We start from the raw sequence: 23103 nt of genomic DNA, 5'->3' as shown, positions 1-23103 counted from the left end.
TAGAAATGCAATGCTATGCTAAGTGATGTGGAAATACCAAAAGACGGTGAAATACTTTCTAAGGAGCTGTTAACACGTGCCTTAGGCTATACTGCTGAGTTCCAATTTAAAGGGCATATTTTCATCAGTATTCAAGTCACCTCTTAGTCAGCAAAGAAGTGTAAAAGGTAAAAAACCATGAAAAGTTGATATGGATTTAGAAATTCTATGTGCAGAGCAATGCAACGCCATAAACTTTGATTTTTAATCACTTTCTAAGCTACTGCTCTGAATTGCAGCTGTAAGCCCACACACCTCCCTCACAGAAACTTCAATTTTTTCTGACCCAGAGTCCTAGGCATAGCGTTAGTATTCAACTCTCAGTATGTGAATATCTTTGATATCAGTCTAATGGCCAATACCTACATGCCTGGAGAACAGAGCCTTCTGGAAGAGAAATCAATCACTACATGTGTCACAAGCCATGTATGTATCTGTGATCCACTAGGTAAATAATAAGAAGAATAACATTTGAGCATTCTCTGAAGCAACCTCTGTATGATGCCCAGGACATCACTATGAAATTACTGCTATGAAGATGAAGCACTCTTGAAAAAGATGCAGAGAAACCAGGTTTTCCAAATGACTGATAAATGTCTTCACACATGCCCAGTGCCAGGCCAAGGATGGCAGATTTCTTCATCTCCTCAGGTGCATCAATGCCAAGTGGCACTGCAGAGATATCCCAACTCAGTCAACAAGAGAAGAGCTGTAGGACATTTGGGAGCAGTAACTTCTTCAATTGTTACTAATAAATCTGCAGCCAAGTACGAGCTGGCTGTGGTTCCCCAAGAGCTCTTGCAACTTGAGCTTGCTGAAGATCCTTCTTCAAAAAAACCCCAAGACTTCAAGTACAAGCACAATTGAGGAAACAAGAAAAAACTGCTAAGACTTGCTAACCAAAACTAAAACACATATTTACAAAGGGAAAAATAACAATTCATTAATTCAATTCCCTTCTATGGTCTGAAGAATGGGAACTTCAAGAGTACTGACAGTTTTATTGAAAAGATCCAGATTTGGATTTCTCACCTCTTAAACACTTGGGACACCTATAAAAAAAGGGGAAAAAAAAAAGCTTCTGAAACTGTTTTTGGATTTTTTACAGGAGTTTCTACAGGCACACTTGCTAATTCCAAGCCACAGCCATTATTTGGCTATTTATGAGAACCTAGTGAATAGGATACTTATAATGCATCAGCTACATAATTTCAAGTAAATATCAAATCTATATTAAGAATCTTAGGATGTGAGCAGAGATCAGTGCTTTAAGAAACTACAAAGGCAACATTTACAAGGAAAGAAAGTATGAACTAATGTAGTTGCAAAAATGTAAACATGATTTTGGGCATGTAAGAAGAGATAACACAACTTTGGAGCACAAAGAAAACCCTTATGGCCAATGTAGACTCTGCTTTGTCTTTAGCATGGAATATTGATATAATAAATACATGAAGATTCGTGTATTTCTAAAAGATCCAAGGAAGTGAAGAAAAAAAAAGCTGGTTTCATATGGATTGATTTTTATTGGGCATATAGTAATTATTCAAGGAAAATACAGCTCTTTGAACACCAAATAAGGGAAAATCCAAATACATTTAGCACAGAAGTGAAAAATACAGAAATCTCTTGTAACAATCCCAGTGTAGTTGGGCGCAGCCTTCACTGCTCCTTGAGCAGAATGACTGCATAGGCTGACTCAGGACAGGTTCTTGAGAAATTTCAGCATCCCTTCATCCTGAAATGCTTACCCCTTCTGCATGAAAGGAAACTTACACCCCTGCACTGCAATACTGATTCTTCCTCCCCAACCTGTTCTCCCAGATCCCAGAGAATCCCACAGGGCTCCTCCATGCCTGTTTTACAGGTCAGTGGGCAAGAGCACACCAAAAGCTTTGCTTTTTTTATATTCTGTATTCATATGCTGGGCAAGGCAGTCCTGTCATACCCATCTATCCTGATGCTTTTTCCGTGTTCTATAGGAGAAAACTCACTCACTTGACAAATGAGCTGATCATACATGCGATTAATATTAATAGATATATTTATATTAATATTGGAGGGATAGAAGAATTCCATTTATCCAAAGTTATACAGGAAAAATGAATAGCTGTACGTGGGTCAGCTTAATTTAAGCAGTCATCCAACTTGGCCTCAGGGGACAACTCAGGTCATAAATTAGCAATTTGTGAAGCACCTCAGCAGCATCTGGAGTCGAATGGCATAAAACTATAGGATATTATAACTGTAAATATATAAGGGATGAAAATAATACTGTCGTTGCAGGAGGGTAAGGCACACTCCCGGTATCCCAACAGGGACCGCCGGGGCACAGCCCGCACAGAGCCGCCTTTAGGGATGCTGCGGGAGCCAGCGGCTGCCGCGCGGCGAAGGGCGGCGCCGGGAAAGCGCCGGCAGCGGGGGCGGAGGGGCTCACCGGGACTGTTCGTCCGCACACCGCGGAGCCCCCGAGCCCGCCCCTGCGGATGTGCCCCGTGCCGGCCGGGCCTTCCTGCGATCCCCGCGGAAGTTCCCCCGTGCCCGTTCGGCATTCCCGCGATCCCGGGGATGTTCCTCCGTGCCCGTTCATCCCCGCCATCCCGGAGATGTTCCTCCGTGCCCGTTCATTCCCGCATCCCACGGACGCTGCCCCGTGCCCGTTCATTCCCGCATCCCGGGGATGTTCCCCCCGTGCCCGTTCATTCCCGCATCCCGGGGATGTTCCCCCCGTGCCCGTTCATATCCCGCGGACGCTCCCCCGTGCCCGTTCATTCCCGCATCCCGCGGACGCTCCCCCGTGCCCGTTCATTCCCGCATCCCGGGGATGTTCCCCCCGTGCCCGTTCATTCCCGCATCCCGCGGACGCTCCCCCGTGCCCGTTCATTCCCGCATCCCGGGGATGTACCCCCCGTGCCCGTTCATTCCCGCATCCCGGGGATGTACCCCCCGTGCCCGTTCATTCCCGCATCCCGGGGATGTTCCCCCCGTGCCCGTTCATTCCCGCATCCCGGGGATGTTCCCCCCGTGCCCGTTCATTCCCGCATCCCGGGTATGTTCCCCCCGTGCCCGTTCATTCCCGCATCCCGGGGATGTTCCCCCCGTGCCCGCCGGCCGTTCCCGGGACAGGGCGGTGCCGGCGCGCGCAGCCCCGCCCGCGGGGCCCCGCCGCGCACGCGCGCACCGGCACCGCCCGGGAGCGCCGCGGCGAGAGCGGCCCCCGCGCATGCGCGGCGCGGCCGAGGCCGAGGCCGGTCAGAGCCGCCGAGTGGCCCCGGCCCGGCCCGGCCCGGCCCGGCTCGGCCCGCCCTGCGCGCAGCGCCCCGCGGGGCGGAGCCGCCTCCGAGGCCGCCCCAGCGCGGCCCCGCCGGGCCCGGCCGAGCCCACGGCATTTCCGGGGGAGGGCGCGCGGCGCGGCCGGCGGGGAGCGGCGCGGCGCGAGCAGAGTTGACTATATATGGTCAAAGGCAGCGGAGAGCGGCGCGCGGCGCGGGCGCTTCCTGGTTCGCGCCGCGGGGCCGAGCGGGGCTGAGCGGCGGCAGCGCAGCCACAGAGCCCGGCCCGGCCGCGCCCGCCGCCCTTCCCTGCCCGAGCCTGCCGCCGAGCGAGTGCGCGAAGATGCCGTACGAGATCAGTAAGCCGGCGGGGGCGGCGAGGTGCCGGGCGGGGACGGGGAGCCCCCGGAGCCCCGCGGGCTGCGGACCGTGGCGCGGCCCCGCGGGATGGCGCGGAGCCGGCGGCGCCTCGCAGCCCGCCGGCAGCAACAAGTGACGGCGGCTGCCGGCGGCGCAGGGCGTGTGCCGGCAGCAGGGAGGCGTTCAGCGCCTTCCTTTCATTTTGATTTTTTAAAAAGATTTAGTTATATTAATTTTTATCCCCTTTTTCCTTTTATTTTTTCATAGAAAAAGTGTTCGCTAGCCTTCCACAGGTTGAACGAGGCGTTTCCAAAATTATTGGAGGTGATCCTAAGGGCAACAATTTTCTGTATACCAATGGAAAATGTGTCGTCATCAGAAACATTGATGTAATGTATCTTGATTTATTTTGTTTTCTAGTCTGAAGCTTTCGCTAAGTTTCATTTTGTCTCCCTCCCCCTCCTTTAACAGCCTGTGCTTCATTCAGTCTTGGCGATTTCAATCGAGGTCACACATCCGTGATCAGCAGCGGGGGAATAAGTAGAGTGCATGACTCAGGCATAGGCAGCGACTGTAAAAGCATGTAGAAAATCTCGGTAAAATATGCAATTCTTTCCCTTTTCGCATAGGATTTAAGAGATGAGAGACTGGTATATTCTGGTTGTCCCTGTTTATCTTCTTAGGTTTCACTATTATGAAGTTGCGTGCTGTGTTTGCCTAATAAATGAACTCTTCCCTCTTTGTTGTTTAAGGCCCTTAGCCTGTCAGAGAAGCATGTAAATACTTGCAAACCTGTATCTTTAAACGTGTTATTCTTCAGCTTCTTTCCCCCCACCCAGCCCCAACTCCAGGAATCAAAACACTTATGAGTTGCTGGACTCCATGACAAACTGAGTGCAAGTTCTCAGCCCTGCTCACAGGGAATTTTGCTCATCGATTAAATGTTAGAATGCCCCAGTTAATGTTTTCAGTAGTGTGGAGGTTTGGGTTTGTTTTTTTTTTTTCTCTGGTTCTAACTAGAGAAATGTTAAGAGAGTTATTTCAATGATTTCAAAGATTGCATCCCATTGAAAAGCATGGGGGAAATGTTGCACGTTTAGGCCACTGTCTTCCTACTGGTTTTTAAAAAATAAATTTCTTCAAAGTGCTTGTTCTTTAGAAATCAAAATTTCCCCTAGGTTTCCTATTGCAGATTTGTCCTGCAGCAGGAAGGGCTGCAGGGGGAGGGGCAGGGCATACCTCTGGAATTTTTAGGTCTCCACAACAATGGGTTTGTTTATGGCTGCTTCTGTAAATCACCTTTGTAAACTGAGCTGTTTCCCTGTTTTATCTCTTCATGCCCACTAAATTCAGACATTTCTTCATTGTCGTGTCATAACAGATAAGTGCTACTAATAACTTAATTCCCCGCAGTTTTCTTGATTGCTATCAGTTTTGAATTCATCCACTTAAAACCAAAAGTAAGCTCACACTCTTGTTTCAGTGTGCCGGTATAATGTCTTTGTAATAGTGCTTTGCTCTTGGTATCAAGAAAAGTTCAAGTTTCTGAAACCAGAAGCCCCAGTTAAACCCTGTAATGGCACACAGTGTGATGAGAGAAGAGGGAAAAGCCACTCTGCTTACGTTACAGTTTCTGACCAAGTCGTGAATGCTGACCTTCTCCCTTGTACTGTCATTAATGCTCTTCTGACCCTGTTTTGGAGGTTGAATCGGAAGAAAGCAATTTGCTTTACCTGAATCAGCTCCCTGAAGATTAGCCCAGTCCAAATGTGAGCCCCATTGTGAGCTGGGGGGTGTAGGGAACACAGTGACCTGAGAACAGGCAAGGTGGGATTGTGGGAATTCAGATTCAAACTGTTTAAACTCTCAAGGGAAGGTGAGAATGGAAGTCACGAATCCTTACGTTTTATGGTGCAGTTAATGCTGATAGGGAGATTTGCCCAACTGAGGAGGGCAGTTTGCTGCTGTTAATAATTGACAGATGACTACAGAATATATTGTAGCAGTAACACAAAAACCAACCAACGCTGTGCTACTGCTTTGGTGCTGGAAATGTTGCAGTTTGTAACCTGACTTGCAAGTGTGTCCACTCTTAGTTAAGAGCTGTGCCTTCTTTGCACCATATAGAAGCCTCTCTAATAGTTTGCAACAACGAAATGAAATGCTGGGGGGAGGTCTGTGTGTAATCCCTCTGTTCTCCAATGGAATGGTTTTCTCTAATTAAAAAAAAAAAACAAACCAGGTCATCAAAATGCAGTGATCACCTTTCTCTTTAAGTCTAAAGCTATCTAGCATTAGCTAATCAGATGAATATAGCATTCAGGGTTAATGCTTGATCTCTGAGCATGATATAGAAACTTCCTTTAACAAGAAGTAGTTCTGGAGCAGTGCTGGAAAAGCTCTGTGAGAAAGACTAGTGATATTTTTAAGGTTTCGTAATTCATTAATATTTTATCTTCATGAGTCTAAGACTACTTTGAAGCTTGGAACTGAAACTGCTCACTTTCATATGTGGCTCTGGTTTCAGTGTTTGACATAAGCCACATAAGCTTGCTGCTGGTTTAATCTAGGTACTACATTTGTCTCAGCTCACACTATAATTTTCTCCTTAAATATATTTTTAGAAGTGGTTTTTTGGGGGTTGGGCCTGATACAAGAAACATGCAAGTTAGAAAACTGACTTTACAAGCAGAAATAATACTATTGAATAAATAATGTACAATTTGACAGCCTTAACTTACTACCTGGTTTCTGGAATCTGTCTACCGTATCTTAAATTTGGGTCGTTATTTTTCATGTAACCCTTTAAATTAGTCGCAGCTTAGTTTCCTGGTCTCTTGGAGATTCTTGCTGTAAAATAGCACCTACCATGCCATTAATATCAACATGCAGGGGGATTTGAGCTCCCTGACCATATAGGTGATGCAGATACAGAATAGGGAAAAAGATTATCTTGTCTTGCTCAGATGAAATCCAGTTGGGCACAAGGTGAAGAGGGGTGTGCATGCTGTAAATGCAGATGGTTGTGCCTTAAGTAGAGTTACAATGCATTCAAGCAATGCATAAATGCAGGAATGAAAAAGAATTCTTTTTTGCATGAGCAAACTGAATTCTGTCTCCTGAGATGTAACAGCAAGAACTCTTGTGAGCAGGAGACTTTTTTTCTAAAACAGAGCGGGTGTTTTAGTTTTCCCTGATTGGATGGCTGAGTCATACCATAACATCAGGTGGTTTTCTGGTTCAATTGAATAAATCTGTATTAATTAAAGGAGTTAAAATGAAATTTTGTTTTGATCATACGAGTCAAGTTTCTGGAGCTGGAGCAAGCCTGTTAAATGGTAGAAAAATATTTCTAAAGAGTAGTGTATTGCTATTGTAGCATATATACGCTGTAATTGAGAGGGGTGCAGAATGACTTTTTTATACAACTAATTTGAAAGCAGTTTTTTTACCTTGCTGTCATCCTTTTTTTTTGATTTATGTGGTGCCTCTATTGTATAGCATTACTGATTCGCTGAGACAGAGTTAATTTTATTGACCAACCTGAAATATCTGAAAACATAATTTAGACTGAAGAGCTAAAATATGATGGCGTGGCAGTGAATTTCTTTCAGAATTCCTCTACAACTCTTGATACCAGGTCTACTGGCTTTTTAAGCAGATTGCAATTATCAAGAAAAAAGAGCAAGCTTAGCACATCTCATTGGTTATTGAGTGATTTTGGGTACATGGTGAAGATTAACAGCCATGTGTTATGGTTGACTGCAGGCTTAAGTTTCTAAGTTTTTAAGTTATAGTTGACTACAGCAGAATTTTAGATGTGTGCTGCAAATCACAGCTTGTATTTAGCATTCTGCTTGGGTGACTGCTTTATCCCTGGGCTAGCTCTAAAAAAACAGAGCCTGATGCTTGGCCTGTTATTTTGGAGAGTGTTTTTCTATTGTTTGGCAGGCATTGGAGAAGGAAGGGTCCCAGCACTTCAGGTTTCCTTAAGAGGAAATCCTTTCTTGTGTCAGTTGTTAGAAAGTAGCGTGTTGCTAAAATGGTACCAGCATGTTCTGCAGTGTGTACTGCACTTCTCACTTTTAGACTGTTGCTCAATTTAAGCTGGAAGGGAGGGTTTAATAGAAAGGAGTGCAGGGAGAAATTATGAATTTTATTGTTGAATTTCTGATTTTATTCCTTTGAAAATGAGGATGTACAACTTTGCAACTTTTATTTTTCCCTTTAAAATAGAATCCTGCAATTGCTGACATCTACACTGAGCATGCCCACCAGGTTGTAGTTGCCAAGTATGCTCCTAGTGGATTCTACATAGCATCTGGAGGTAAAGTATCCATGTGTGTGATATGTGTGGACAGAGCTGTTAAAGTTACTGCCAAAACAGTAGTAACACTTCGTGTGTGTGTGTGTGGAATATGCAGTCAATGTGATGTGCTTTGGTGGACTTACATACAGGTCTTTGAAGGAGGAATGATTTCTGTCCTTGTTCCTCTAACCTCTTTCTCAAGCAGTGAGCTTAGTGACATTCTTGTCTTTTTAAAATGTAGTATTTCAATAAAGAAAGAACCTGGAAATGAACCTTAAATACTTAGTGTGGTGAAGACTTGTGTAAATGCACCAGAGTGAAAAGTTATTTCTGAGATACAGGACTATTGTTTGTGATGTTAATAAACTTTGATATTTTATAGGCAGGGGAGGGATTGTAAACCAGTGTGTGCTCCTTTCTTTTCCTTTCTCCCATCTTCCTGACCAAACGTGGCAACATTTATTACTTTTGTTACTTTTTAGCCTGAATTAAAAAAGCTTTCCTTGGCAAGCTAGCAGTGAAAGAGGCTGAGTCTGTTTCCTTGTAATGCATATGAATCAATTGTCTGAGGATGTGTAATGTGAATTTTTACAGTGTGAATTTTATTTATTATAGGAGTTTTTGGCTACCAAAGAACTAAACAAACCCTTTTTAATAGACGCTTGCATCAAATAATTGATATTTTTTTCAGGAGGATTGGTATACAGAATATTGATAAATGCAATACTGTAACTTGTGTTTCTTACAAAGGTTTTCAACTAGTATATAGATTTAAGAAAAAATGCTTGTCATTGTCAATTAAAAGTGCTTCAGAAGCAAGTAGTGTGCCCAAACAGATATATTTTCTAAGTAATATATCTGAAAACATGCTGACTATGAGCCCCTTAGAAGGGAAGCACAGATTCCTGGAAAGATCTTAGTAGAATGGGAGTTTCAGCAATTTCAAGGGAACTGTATTTTTTTAAGTGAAAAATGTCCTGTCATTCCTGGTTTCCTTCATATCAGAAAGCTATAATAGAATAAGTATATTTGGAGTACTGGGGAACCTTTAAGAACACTGATAGCAGAGCTTTTTTTTTTTTTTTTTTTTCCCCGTTTTCTCACATTCTTGTCTGAAAGGGACCACAGCCAGGATTTTCTTGGCTCAGTCTTGTGTGTGGACCGTGTGTCAAATTGAATACCCTCTTAAAATCCAATTTGCATTCTGTATTCTACAAATTCTACAGGTTTATGCAGCACTTAATACTCAGAATAACTGTCTAATTTTTTCTTTCAGTCTATTAGATTTCCAGTCCTTTGTAAAAGAACGGTACTACTGTGCTAGGGAAGTATTCGGTTGATTCTTGTCATACCCAAGTGAAAGAGTTTAGGTTGCAGTATTTCCCTTAAAAAGTGTCTTCTGTGTGTCATTTATAAATAGTTTTGTGATACTGCTGAGCATGGGGTCTGAAGACAGATGACCAGGCTGTTTAAGCTGTTTCTAAGTATAACATGTAAGATTAATTTCTGTCTATAAATCTGCATTAGCCATGCAACCTGCATTAATACTTCATGTGCTTCATGAGACAGATCTTTGGCATTATGCTTTTGGCTTTTATGGTAATTTCTCTTATTGCAGTCATAGCAGGTGTATTAATAGGATATACTGCAAAGTTACAGCTCTGTGTCTTACCTGTTAATAGATAGAGAATCCACATTAAAATTCTGCTTCAATAACAAATTCTCTCTATAAAATTCTGAATGTTCTTTTAGCAGAAATGAAGATCAGTCTATGACCAGGTGTGAAAGATGCAGGGTGGCTGTATGTTTAAATTGAATTATAAAGTTGCACCAGTAAATGGTGAGCAGAATTTAAGCATTCTACTGAGGTGAAATATGCATATTTTAGCACGTGGTCTATTCTAAGAGTTGCTTTTTGAAGGGTACAGTACACACAGACTTTGTTCTTTGGTTTTATTAGAGATGTGTAAATTTGTCTGTGTATAGAACAATTCCTCCAGCTACAATCCTTCAGCACAATAATTGCTCTGAGTAGCTCTTGGGTTTTACAATACTCAGTGGAAACAGTGAGCCAGGGAGCTTTCATTATCTTAAGTCTTAAATTGTTAACTGCTTGTGCTATGTCTGCTGCTTTTGACATTACAGTTCCTGAATAGTCTGTTGCATTCCTGTCTAGTATTCGATATAGTGCAGGCATCCACACCATTGAGTGTGTACATGCTTCTGTATAAAGTACAGTGATGTGCATGAATTGAGTTCTGTGGGCAGAAATCTCTTTACATTCCATATACCTGGTATTTGAATGCAAAGCAGATCTCCTTTGAAGGTACAAATTGTAGTGCATGGACCACTGTCCACTGGACTGCTCCCTTCTTGTAGGTGTAGGGTGGCTTCCTTCCCAGTGAAGGGTCAGGGAGCTGTCTTGTGGCTTCTGGGCAGGGGGTAGGGCTGGCTTGTTCTTTGTGTAACAGATACTTAACGCACACCAGCTGATAACATTAGAGTTCATACTCTCTTACTGTGCAGTTTTGTCACAGGTCTGCAAATGCTTTATCTGTCTGTTGTATTTGGTGCTGCATATCTTGAATCGCAATATCTGGTTAGAAACCTAATTTATTGAAATGGATACTGTCTTCAGCATTCCTAAATAAAGACATCTGTAGTAGTTGTAATAGGGTAAGGTAGTAGGTCCCTAGTACAAGTCTTCAGTGTAGCCGAAAATCTGTACTCTGGCAGATTGAGTCATGTGACTGAGTCATGCTGGAACAATAGTTGTATTCTATTTTATTATGGCAGATGTCTCTGGAAAGCTGAGAATCTGGGATACGACACAGAAGGAACACCTACTGAAGTATGAGTATCAGCCATTTGCAGGAAAAATAAAGGACCTTGCATGGACTGAAGACAGCAAGAGAATTGCTGTGGTTGGAGAAGGAAGGGAAAAGTGAGTAATTCTTTTGTGTTTGTGTGTGTTTATACATACATACATGCATTTACTCTGCATGTAAACCTCTGCATTGTAACAAAGCAAGTTCCTTGCAGAAAGCTTTTAATTCTTCAATGGAATGAAGTCATTGCTTTTTCCCTGTCTTGACTTCAAGTTGTGCTGTTCTGCAGCAAAATTTTCTATGCAGTGTTTGACAGCTGTAAATTAGTTGGGAAACACAGTTCTGCTACAATTGCTTAGTTTAAAAATTGTATGGGACTTGTTCCTTAGAGGTAGGTGGGTATTATATTTAAGGATAGCGGTTTGGTGTTATTTTTGTCAAATTCTGATAGGGTGGGAAGAGGAAAACGATTTTTTTTTTTTCTCTTCCTTCACTTATTGGATTCATGGTCTTATTCAATTGATTGAATAAGAATTTTAAAAAAGTATCTGAATTTTCTCCTTTGTTAACTTGTCTATATTTTTAGGTCTTATGGTAGTTTAATGAAAGAACAACAAGCAGTTGTCCTTTACCTGACTAAATAAGATGCTGATTTAGGTTTGTGTCCTCCATTTAATGTTCAAAGACTTTTAAAGCAGAGTCCAGACCAGGTAGTCTCATACCTAAAAGGCTGAAAAGCACTGTGTTGTGCTGTTCCCTAGTCCCCTGCACTGTTTTTCAATCCCTGTTATGTACTGTGTCCTTGAAAAAGACTCTTTGTCCTCCATTAGTCCTTCTGCCCCATCTCCTCCTCGGTAGATGCAATGTGTGTTTGCTGTCCTTCAAAAATGTGGCCAGCTTCCTATTAGGTGGATATAGTTTCAGTCTAGAATAATGTTGAAGGGATTCTAAAGAAGGCCTTTCAAATAGCAATGCTCTGGCAGTTTAGTGCCTTAGTATTGATTATACTGGAGTTTTTTTTTAAGGTGATTTAGAGTAAGAACTGTCAAAAATGCTTTTAAAACTCTTCTTCCTTAAACCTCTAAGTAATAATATTTGTAAAAGTGATGGTACCCAATCTAGTCTAAATAGTCAGATAACTCTGATCCAATGTCATTATTATCCTAGCTTTCTGCAGTCTGTTGTGGCTAGGCAGACAGAATAATTTACTGCTTTATCTTATAAACCAACAATCTTAGTGAGGAATATACATTAGATGTCTGAATTTTAGAACCTTTATATGCAAAACCTGATCGTTTGTCCCCTTTAGCAAATCTGCTATTGAAGATTAGAAACTCACCAGCAAAATCTTAAATAGCCTTCAGGGAACTATGATGCGCTTGCATGAGATTAATGAGATGACCTAATTTCTTTTCTTTGAGTGCACTCAAATCTGCAGTTTGCAGATGTTCAAGGAGTTAATCTACATGTAACTGTTATGAATTGTAGTTATTGTGTGCTTTTCTAACTAGATTTGGAGCAGTGTTCCTGTGGGATAGTGGCTCTTCTGTTGGTGAGATTACTGGGCACAATAAAGTGATCAACAGCGTGGACATCAAACAAACGAGACCATATCGGCTGGCAACTGGCAGTGATGACAACTGTGCTGCTTTCTTCGAGGGACCGCCATTCAAGTTCAAGTTTACACTAAGCGTGAGTTGAAGTTTAGATGTGGCTCTGTTAAACTGTGCTGTTTCCAACAAGCTTGCAGTTATTACCACAACTAGCTGTTATAACAGAAGCTCTCAGTTCCCCCCTTTGAAGCATAGCTGGTGTCAAGTGACTTTCTTAAAACCATGTGTAACTAAATGTTTGTCTCAGGTCAAGAAAACAAAAAAAAACGGTTGGTTAAAAAGAGAACCTGAAACACTTTTTCCAATATTCTTTTTTCATTGTCACTAATCTATGGAAGGGATGAAGTAGGCTGTTGTATTGGCTCTATTGATGCTTTCAGAGCTCTGTTTCCCAGTGCAGATGTGTGTAGAAGGTGCATGATTGAAGAAGTGTGGTGATTTTTAATATAATTTTCCAATCTGATAAATCTGCTCAAATCTGAAATCCCAGGGCCACTTAGGAAGGGTGAGTGTAGATGTTTGAAACCATAACTTGATTTTTTACTTCATGAATGGGTATACAACTTGTGTGTTCAGTTTTCTGTTTCTATGTTCTTTTTGTTTCTTATTCTACTTGTTACCATCACTTACATGAAACAAAATCTGGAACTACCACAGGGAAGGTATTCATTGTTGCTTAAGGCTAAAGAAAATAAAAAGCCACAAGCTTCTGTAGCTGTTTTCATGGCAGGAGATCTCTTGCCTCAAAAAAACTATTGCAAAGATACTGGATGTTACTGCAGTAATAGATTCAAAGTGTTCAATTTGTATTTTAGTTTTAAAAACAGTGTTGTAGGCCTTTTATTTTTTTACACATGAGCCTTGAATAGTCCTCATATGCTGACTTTAGTAAGGATTCCATTCCAGTTCTAGAAAAGGAATTGTTTTGAGCTCTACGATCCAATGAAATGATGTAGTTGCCTAATATATTTCTGAACTTAAGCTGATACTTGCATTTTGCAAAGCTGGTTCTTCTGGAACTCTAAAGACCAAATAGCTTACCAGTGCTGCTTAGACTGGTATGTGATGTAGTCTTCCTTTTAAAGTGATATTTAGGTTTATATATGGGATTCTGTTATATGGTTGAGATTGGAGCCTGCAGTATCATCGGGGAAAAAAAGTCTAGTTGGTGAAAGTAGGTTAGAACCTGCCTTCCATACTACTAAAAATAATCTTCCAAATCTCTCTGCATGGGAGCTTTGGCCTCATTGTAGTGCTTCCCTATTTAACGTGTGTTTTCTAGTTTGCATGGTTTGAATAGTCTCCTACTTGTAACTTGTCTATTTGGGGAGCATACATCAGTCTTGCCTCATTACTTCACAGAACTACCACTAATGCAGTCTCCCAGGAATGGAATTTTAATAAAATATTAACTTATTCCTCATGCCTGTGCTTTTTTTTCCTCTTGCAATAAGAAGGATAAAATACTCTTGTGTGTATAAAACTCACTGCACAATGAAGCAAGAGTTGAAATCTGGAGAATGCTGCAGAAGTCATTCACCACTGGGGAGGAATCTCATGTTTGTGTGTAGGCTGCATCTGACTTTTTTTACTACTTATCCCTGAAACTGGGTACTCATTCTTCTGGTATGCACTGAGTTGTTTTAACTACATTGGCCATGATGTCACAGTGTCTTCCCAGACTGTTCCTGGCCCCATGATTCTCTTCAGATAGAGGCTAAACTTGCCTCGTAGCAATTCTCTACAGCAAGCATCTCCTACACAGCTAGTTTATGGTTCACGTGTAAGAGAACTTCATTGTAACTAGATTGTCTTCTATGTAAAGCAGTCTATTATTTTTTTTGTTTCCTGATTCTTACTTTTTTTCTACAGGACCATACACGGTTTGTGAACTGTGTGAGGTTTTCTCCTGATGGGAACAGATTTGCTACAGCTAGTGCAGATGGGCAGGTAAAACACAAAGAACTCTTTTAATATTGATTTCAGCCTGAGAAGATTTTCTTGTGCATTTTAGGAATAGGATTAGTATTGTAAAATCCATGTTGCTTCTTTTTTATGCCTCAAATTTAAACTTTTAACTATGCTCCTGTAAATCTGTAATAACTGATAAGTAGTAATAACCATACTATTCTTACTCAGAATTATTCCTCGTTCCATCTCCCTACCATCCTCTTACAGGTTGTTTTGGCAGGAACATGTTGGACTTTTGGGAAATGTATGTAATGATCCTGAGAGATCTAGCTGAAATAATGAATTCATAGATAGCAACCTAGCTCCATGTGTACTCCCTTCTGATAAGGGCAGGTTGACAATTACTCTTTTACCATAGGTAGCTTGTCCTTCTCAGAGGGTAGACTCCCATGACAGCAGTGCTGAGCAGCTGCTATCGCAGCAGGAGACAAAACTGTAACATTTTCCAGAATTTCAAATGTCTGGATTCAAAGAACAGGGGACTTGCTGTGATTATTTACAATTTTCATCTTAATCATTTAGTCTAAATTATTCAATGCAGCATAGCTTATGCCTCTCCTTAAAAAGGGCTATAGTGTTTCAAAGTATCAGACACTGTCTTGGGGTTTTTTTCTATTACTGCTTTTTCCTGTAAATCCTATGTCTTTGTGCTCTTTTAAGATTTTTGTCTATGATGGGAAGACTGGAGAGAAAGTGTGTGCTCTTGGTGGAGGCAAAGCACATGATGGAGGTATTTATGCTGTAAGTATCACTTGATTCGTGCAGATGATTTGTAGTGTTTCATTACCCAGTTAATGAACTGCAAAGTCTTGGATTAATAAATGCATTTACTGTCTTGTGGTGACATTTGTTTTTGCAGATTAGTTGGAGCCCTGACAGTAGTCAGTTGCTTTCTGCTTCTGGAGATAAAACTGCTAAAATCTGGGATGTCGGTGCTAATTCTATTGTAAATACTTTTAACATGGGATCAAATGTGTTGGATCAGCAGCTGGGTTGCTTGTGGCAGAAAGACCATTTACTGACTATCTCCCTGTCTGGCTATATCAATTATTTGGACAAGAACAATCCAAATAAGCCTTTACGTGTCATAAAGGTAGGTTAAAGTTCTTTTGCTGTGTGAGTTTCTGCAATAAATGACTCAGTGATTGAAGTTGTAAAAATGGAAGAGTAGCTGTTGAAAAATAGCTTTGTTAAATTAGCATTGCCAAATGAGCTATGTGTGACTTTCTTGAATTTAGAAGTTAATCTTTACACGGGTGAGACTGTGCTTTGTGCAAATACCCAGACTGACTATTTCATTTTAGTTAATGTTATTGGCTTATCTTTTGTTGCAGCTTTTAAGCATTCTTAAGATGAGAAAAGAAATATGGCATAAATAGAAAACTATCAGAGATGTCTCATTCTCTCAGAACTAGTGTATTGTGGACAAGGTGATTAGGGTTACCATGCAATCAAACTTTAATTTTAGGATTTAAAAAGTTCACTGACACTAGACTTTATCTCATGGGAATTTACATTTTTACATGAACTAGAAACAATGTCCCAGATTTTTGCTATCACTGCTATAATTCTGGAAGTTGATGTGGGTACATGACCATATTTAGTCATCTTCCCTGAGTCATAAAGTGCCTGAAAAGCAGTCATGAAAAGGCTAAGAAAGTATTTTGGTTCATCAAGCTAATAAGGACATCCATGGTGCTTATTGTTTCTCATCAAGGACATAGCAATAGCAGTGGTGTAACAGTTAAATGACTGTAAAATAATGGTTTTTACACTGGGTGACTTTTAATGCTTGTGAATGGCATGTTATTTTTTGAATAACTTATCATTCTTCTCAAATAGGTGATTGTATGTGTTAAAAAATGCTCATCAGTAATTATTTATGTCCCATTCACAGGGTCATAGTAAATCGATACAGTGTCTTACAGTGCACAAAAATGGTGGAAAGTCCTATATTTACTCTGGAAGTAATGATGGTCATATTAATATCCTTTGAATGATAGTGGTACTTGTTCTAGTCTTAGTCTGATATGAGAGCTCATTGGGAGAGGTAAAAAAAACAGCTTTGCCAAAGAAAAGTTTAATGGACACAAGTGAATATTTTGTCTAAAGTTTATTTTGCTTTCCCCTAATACCTGTTTTTATAGCTGCATTCACAGTTTCCTGCTAAATATAAGCCAACTCTTAATTTTTGGTTGTTGCTTCTTCATGATAGGAAGCTTGATAGTATGGAGAAGCAAGTAAATATATAAATTAACCTCTTATAACATCAAGAAACAGCAATACCTGTTTTCCACTCATGACAAAATATACAGGAAGTTCTATTTCCAGCATTCTGAAGCTTATAGTTACAACTAGAATCCTTTTTCTAGCCTTTAAAATGGTGACATGTTGGCATAAACTCTTATAAATATAGGTCCTGTTTCTTTTCAAACCTGTAATAGCCTGAGTAGTTCACATTATGTTAATATATAAAATGAGGGAAAGCCAGTGTTACAAGGGCTTCTATCTAAAATTCTTTACAAAGTATTTTCTAGTCTCAGACCTAATGCTAATTATTCCAGCATTTGCTACCATTTGGGGTAGGTCATTTATCTCACTACAGAACATCAGAGTTTCACTTAATAAATATTACAAGGTTGCCCATGGAGCTTGTAGAGTCTCCATCCCTAGAGATACTCAAAACCTTACAGAACCCTGCAGCCTGTTGTAGCTGACACCAATTTGAGCAGCAGGTTGGACTAAATCTCAAGAGGTCCCATCTAACCTTAGCTGTTCTCTCGATTATTTAACTTTTTATGGTGTGGAACCTGACTGTATCAGTATCTTCAAATGTTCCTTAATTCTATTATGCACATTATTGGGATTCTGAAACTGGAGAGAATGATGGCTTTTCTGGGAAAGGCCACACAAACCAGGTTTCTAGAATGGCAGTGGATGAAATGGACCAGCTGGTCACCTGCAGTATGGATGACACTGTGCGCTACACCAACCTTAGCAAGAGAGATTACAGGTTAGTTGAAATGTTGCCTTTTATTGCAGTATAATTGCTTTACAGCAAGAGTGTTGTTGATTTTGTATGCTAACTATAAATGCTGGAGTTTATTTAGGTTTTATGTTTCCATGGAAAATGTAGAAATGATTACTGTACCAACCTTGTGCTTTTTTCTGACAATGAGAAATGCATCCCAGGCTTTTCAATTTGTTTTATCCCTTCCATGGGTAAGATGGAGGCTTTGTTGTATTGGATGACTTAGAGGTTTTGGAAGGGTATCTGCTTTGCCATTCATAAATACTCAGGGATAGTGGATAAATGTGTTTAGGAGGAATGGGACACAGCTGTTTCTTCATGGAAGCCAGAATTTAAAGAATCCTGTTAAGATAATCTAGTTAGTTTAAAAATTAAACTGTAGTATAGTATAGTAACCTTGACTTTCATTTCAGAGGTATGCTACCTGATCAAGATAGTAAAGCTTTAAACACAAAACAATAGGAAACTTTGCCAATTAGTAGATAAGAAAACTAAGTTATGCATGTTCTTGATGATTCGTGGGTGATTATTTGAATGGGCAATTTAAAATAATAGTAGACATGGAATAATTCCTGCTTTGTCCTTCCTGCTTCTCCACCTTGGCACCCCCTCGTCCAGTGGCCAGGATGCTGTGAAAATGGATGTTCAGCCAAAATGTTTAGCTGTGGGTCCTGGTGGTTATACTGTAGTTTTATGCATTGGACAAGTAAGTATTAGCATGTAGATTATCAACTATTGCTGTGTTAATAATGCCGTGTATGGTAACACTTAACTATTTAGTCTGGGATTACCTTGCACATCTACAGAATTTCCTTATAAGACCTATAAGGAAGATAATTCAGCAGGATACTTGATAACCCTTGTCTTTTTGCATCCTGTACCAATTTCACATTTATGTATAGATTTAAATTTCAGAAAGTCCCTTGTGTGGATGTATCTGTACTTGTTATCAATACAGATTTGTGCTGGAAGGTTAAACCTCAGTCACACTCTTGCCAGATCTGTTCAGTGACACAGTTTTGGCAAAAGGATACTTTCCTCCTGCATTTTATTTTTTTGCAATTAATCCAACTAACCAATTAACTAGTGCTGTTGTACAGCATTAGCAGCTCTAGGTCACTTGCCACTAGTGCAGATCACAGAAAACTAGAGACATTGCACTGAGGCTCTCTTGTATCAAAACATTATTAACTTCTAGTGCTTTATGCTTTCTGCTTGGCTGCTGGTTTTGTGTTTGGGACATTTGATAGTGTTGTCCAAACCTATTTTCATGTGAGTTAATTTCAGTTAAGCATAGCATAGAACTGGATAGGAAATAGCCTTTAAGGTTTAAGACTGCAGCATTAACTTTCTACTAATTTGGTCCTGCCTCCCTCCCTTTCACAATGAACCAGGAAGGGAGTAAACATTGCTAAAAATACTGGTTTGTTCATGTTTATTTCATGTTTGAACCAAGTGAAGCAAAGCTGAAGGCAATAGAGAATGCTCTGCACTGTGTAATTTAGAACAAACAAGTACTTCAGTGCAGTAAATTAGTCACCACGTATGTAGGCATTTCTTCATTTTTTTTTTTTTAATGAAACTGTTCCATTAAGATGAGAATACAATAAACTGAGCAACTAGAGGGAATTTGTATTTATGAGTAAAGTAATAGTTTTATATTAGGTACTTTGAAGAGGGGTCTTAGTTTCTGGTTTTCTACTTACAGGTTGTCTTGATGAAAGATAAGAAAAAATGTTTTGCAATTGATGACCTTGGCTATGAGCCAGAAGCTGTAGCCATTCACCCCACCGGAAGTACAGCAGCAGTGGGAGGAGCGGTAAGGTTGCACTTCCTAAAACTGTTCTACTTTGAACACTGGAGCAAGTAACAGAAGTTTTTAATAATAGTAGGTGTGTTGTGTTGAGAAATGCTAGGTGATAATTTGTAACGACGTCTGTATTAAGTGTGTGTATTTGGTGTTCCTGGGCTTTCATTCCCTAGGTTCTGTCACAATTGTGACCTAAAGTCTATTTCACTTCTTTTTGAATTTAATCTTTTTTTTGTGTATTTGCTGTTTTGAAATTGCCAAATTGATTTTATCCAGTGTGTTCTTGAAGTTGGCAAATTATAGAAAATGGAGTTTTTTTCCACACTTGGTGGATTGTAGCCAGCATAAATGACTGGTTATCTAAACCTTTTCTTAGCATAAGCACTACCAGACAGAATTAATGCAAAAAAATTCAGGAACTCCTCTTTCTATTGTAAAATGTCTTTTCTACATTTCTCTTTTGTTGCTATTAATTGCAGGACGGGAATGTCCATTTGTACTCAATCCAAGGAACCTCTTTGAAAAGTGATGATAAGACTTTGGAAGCTAAAGGTCCTGTTACTGACCTGGCTTATTCTCACGATGGTGCCTTTCTTGCAGTCTGCGATGCAAACAAAGTTGTCACTGTCTTTAGTGTTGCTGATGGCTATGCGGTAAGAACTGTTGTAATGAGAGTTTTCTTTGTTTAAAAACAGACTGACAGCTCATGTCTAAATCTGTTGTAGTGAAGGAGGATGTAGCTGCTGTGGTTTAATTGTAAATCATTGATGTAAATTTAATGTTTCTGTGACTGTCTGTTTACCTGCTATTTTGGGCTAGTACTGGTGTTTACAGAAACCTGTGTGAACCCTCCAGACTGTTGAGGAAATAGTTGAGGAAATGTGCAGCATGGGTTGGCTGCTGGGAAAACACTGAAACCCATCTAATAACAAATGCATAGTTAAAGCAGGGAAGGAACTGGATTTCTACAGACTAGCCGTAGTTAAATACAAAAAGTTCCTTTGGGTCTGCCGAACTACTGGTTTGTTAGTTTGGAATTTTTAAAGGAAGTAACAAAATACATGCCATGTCTGTTAGAGAACTTGTGTGCATTTTTATAAAATGGACAAGAATGTAGGCTCAGCTTGATAAGAATGCAATAAAATTCAAGTATGTAAATAAAGCAGACTTGCCAATAAAATTCTGCTGGCTCTGGCACACAGTTCCATGGTAAGTACTAAGCTGTGCAAGGGATATGCTAGAACAGAGAATCTTGCTTTATCTGCCAATCTACAAGTTAGTCTTTAAACTAAAAACCAAAAAATGGGCAATTTCCACTTTTCAGCCCAAGCAGTCAATGCGTATCAGCCTCTAAACTCCTTGAACTTTGACTAAAACAACACTGAAGTAAAAACAGGATGGCATTCCACAAAAAAAATTTCATTTTTCTGAGTAAAAATTGAAATAATTTCGCCTTGTGAAACATCTGTGGGATTATTTTAGAAATCTCTAAATTGCATATACCCTTAACGTATCAATCTTTCATAGAAAAATGTCTTAGTGGGTTTTTTTTGTGTGTTTTTTTGCAAAGGGGGTTTGTATTTTATTGGCCTGCTAAGTATTTAAATAAATCACACAAAATGAAGCCACCACTTGGTTTACTTAGTGGATCCAATCTGCATCTGAGTTTTTCAGTAGCTTGTCTGGAGTTTTGCAGTAGCTTGTTCTGATACTACACTTTGAAAGCTAATGATTTCCTGAAGCAGATTTAGCATTGGAATAATATCAGTATATTTAATGGCAGCTTTAATAGAATAACCCTCGTCTCTCTGATTTTCAAATAGGAGCATAATGTCTTTTACGGACACCATGCAAAAGTTGTTTGCATTGCATGGTCACCAGACAATGAACACTTTGCATCTGGAGGCATGGACATGATGGTGTATGTTTGGACTGTGAGTGATCCAGAGACCAGAGTCAAGATACCAGGTATGTTTTCTTCAACATGCTACTTTTGAAAGTTGTTAGTAGTTCTTGAAATCAAACACTGTTTTGTAGACTAATGGTAAGCAGGCTTTGAATGTTCCCAAAGTAATTTAGCCTTTACGTTAATCTCTGTCTAGCCACACTAGCTGCAGTTCTTCTGTTATTTTTGTAGTTACTTTTAAAATCCAGTACTAGTATTTAATGCAGCCAAAAATCATATTTGGAATGTGCTGAAGTTACCTTGTCAACCCAGCCTTCCTAACTCTTTTGTTACTCTGCACTGTGATACAGATGCTCACAGACTACATCACGTAAGCGGCTTGGCGTGGCTGGATGAACAAACTCTGGTAACAACATCCCACGATGCTTCTGTTAAAGAGTGGTCTATCTCCTACAATTGAAATAAGCCCCCTCTTTGGAAGGACCTAATCAGGGACTAGAACTACTGCAGTGGAACATAGCATTTCTTTTAAAAAATCTGTATTGGCCTCTGGGTCTGCTGTCATATCCTCATATCTTTACAGGGTGTTCATATCTGTAATTAAATGTACTTTGAAAGCTTTAGCGAATAACAGTTTGCACATGAAAAGCACTTAAATTATGTCTGGAGCTTAACCTTTGTGCTGAACATTCCAGAGGCAACAGCCAAACAAGTTGGTGTGCAAGGTTCAGGCGCGAAAGATTCAAACTCAAATCAGTTGTTCTTTTCTTACCAAGAAACATAAGACTGTACAGCATGAGAGTAATACTTCTCATTTTTTCTAATTACAGAACATTTCTGTACTAACAGTCATAGTAAGAGTATTTAGTTGTGGTCTGAAACCAATCGAGCTGTGTGCAGCTACTGTATATTGCTTTGCTTCTCTATACTGCACCAAACTGTTGCCTCAGATTTTCTCCTCCAGATAAGAAGATGGGGTACATACATAATAAACTTTTTATGTATTTCATGTCAAATCTTTGTGGTTTATTTTAAGGTGGAAGTGTGGGATTTTAATGTACTTACTGTTGTGGGTATAATGTTTACAAATAATCATTGTGGCAACTTGTTGCTTCAGAAACACAATTGTTGCTTCCGTGAATTAAGACTGTCTTATCATTTCAGTGTCAGAGAAAAGAAATCATTCTGTTTTAAAGATTATTTTCTGTTTGAAGGAGAAGCATGTTATTGTTTTAAAAATGCAGTACTTCTACCACCTTTTGGAAAATACAGGAATTAAACAAAGTGAAGTGTTGTTATGACTTAAAGTGATTTTTGAGAAGATGGTGTTTGCTCAGTCAGTTTTATGCCTTTGCATGTGCAGAACAGTTGCATGAAAGCGTTACCTCATGCGAAGAGATCCTGATGTTGTGTTTAGTTCCCTTCTCACACTCCACAATAGGTTTTAGTGATTTGAAGCTAGCAGTCCAACAAGGGTGGAGGAGGACACTGATGCAAAGTAGTAGGAAGATTTGTTACCATCTCGGGTGGCCAAAAAGAGCTGTTGCTGTCTAGAACCTTGGAAGACTTAAAAAATTTTCTCTGCTAAGTCCCTATCACCACCACCACCACCTTTCCAGTTGTCTTTGGATTTTATTAAGCTTTCCTTTCTGTGTGGACTCGCGTGGTTTTTTTACCAATCATATTTCTAATGACACTAATTATACAGCAAATAAAATGCTTTTGCTGCTTCTCATACTGTGGCCTATTGCTCAATTGCTGAAACAAATGCTGTACAAATATGAAATGCTGGTGAAACATCTTTTGAAAAGGAAAACATATATTTCTTTTTAGGAGTGGTGATCCAAATGTCTCCTGGCCTGCAAACCAACATCTATAATGGAACAGCTGACTTTTTTTTTTTTTTTTTTTCTTCTAAGAAGTAGGATATTTTGCACCATGGTTTCTTTGTGTTTACTGTGTCC

General features: G+C 40.0%; 1 protein-coding gene across 1 annotated transcript; it reads left to right on the top strand.

Annotated features, from left to right (window-relative positions):
- Positions 1-3518: 3518 nt before the first annotated feature.
- On the top strand, positions 3519-22874 carry WDR1 (WD repeat domain 1). The gene is made up of 15 exons (XM_085577694.1): positions 3519-3670; positions 3939-4060; positions 7908-7998; positions 10777-10924; positions 12320-12500; positions 14294-14371; positions 15053-15133; positions 15252-15485; positions 16290-16377; positions 17249-17405; positions 18042-18129; positions 19132-19242; positions 19713-19886; positions 21057-21201; positions 21490-22874. The coding sequence occupies exons 1-15, from the start codon at positions 3655-3657 to the stop codon at positions 21597-21599; spliced, it is 1824 nt and encodes a 607-aa protein (XP_085433820.1). The 5' UTR covers positions 3519-3654; the 3' UTR covers positions 21600-22874.
- The last annotated feature ends 229 nt before the right edge of the window (positions 22875-23103 follow it).

Source organism: Lonchura striata, chromosome 4 (assembly GCF_050655825.1).
Source record: "Lonchura striata isolate lonStrDom1 chromosome 4, ASM5065582v1, whole genome shotgun sequence".
Lineage (NCBI taxonomy): Eukaryota > Metazoa > Chordata > Aves > Passeriformes > Estrildidae > Lonchura > Lonchura striata.
Note: the sequence above shows the minus strand (reverse complement) of the source record. Positions and strands in the feature narration are given on the sequence as shown.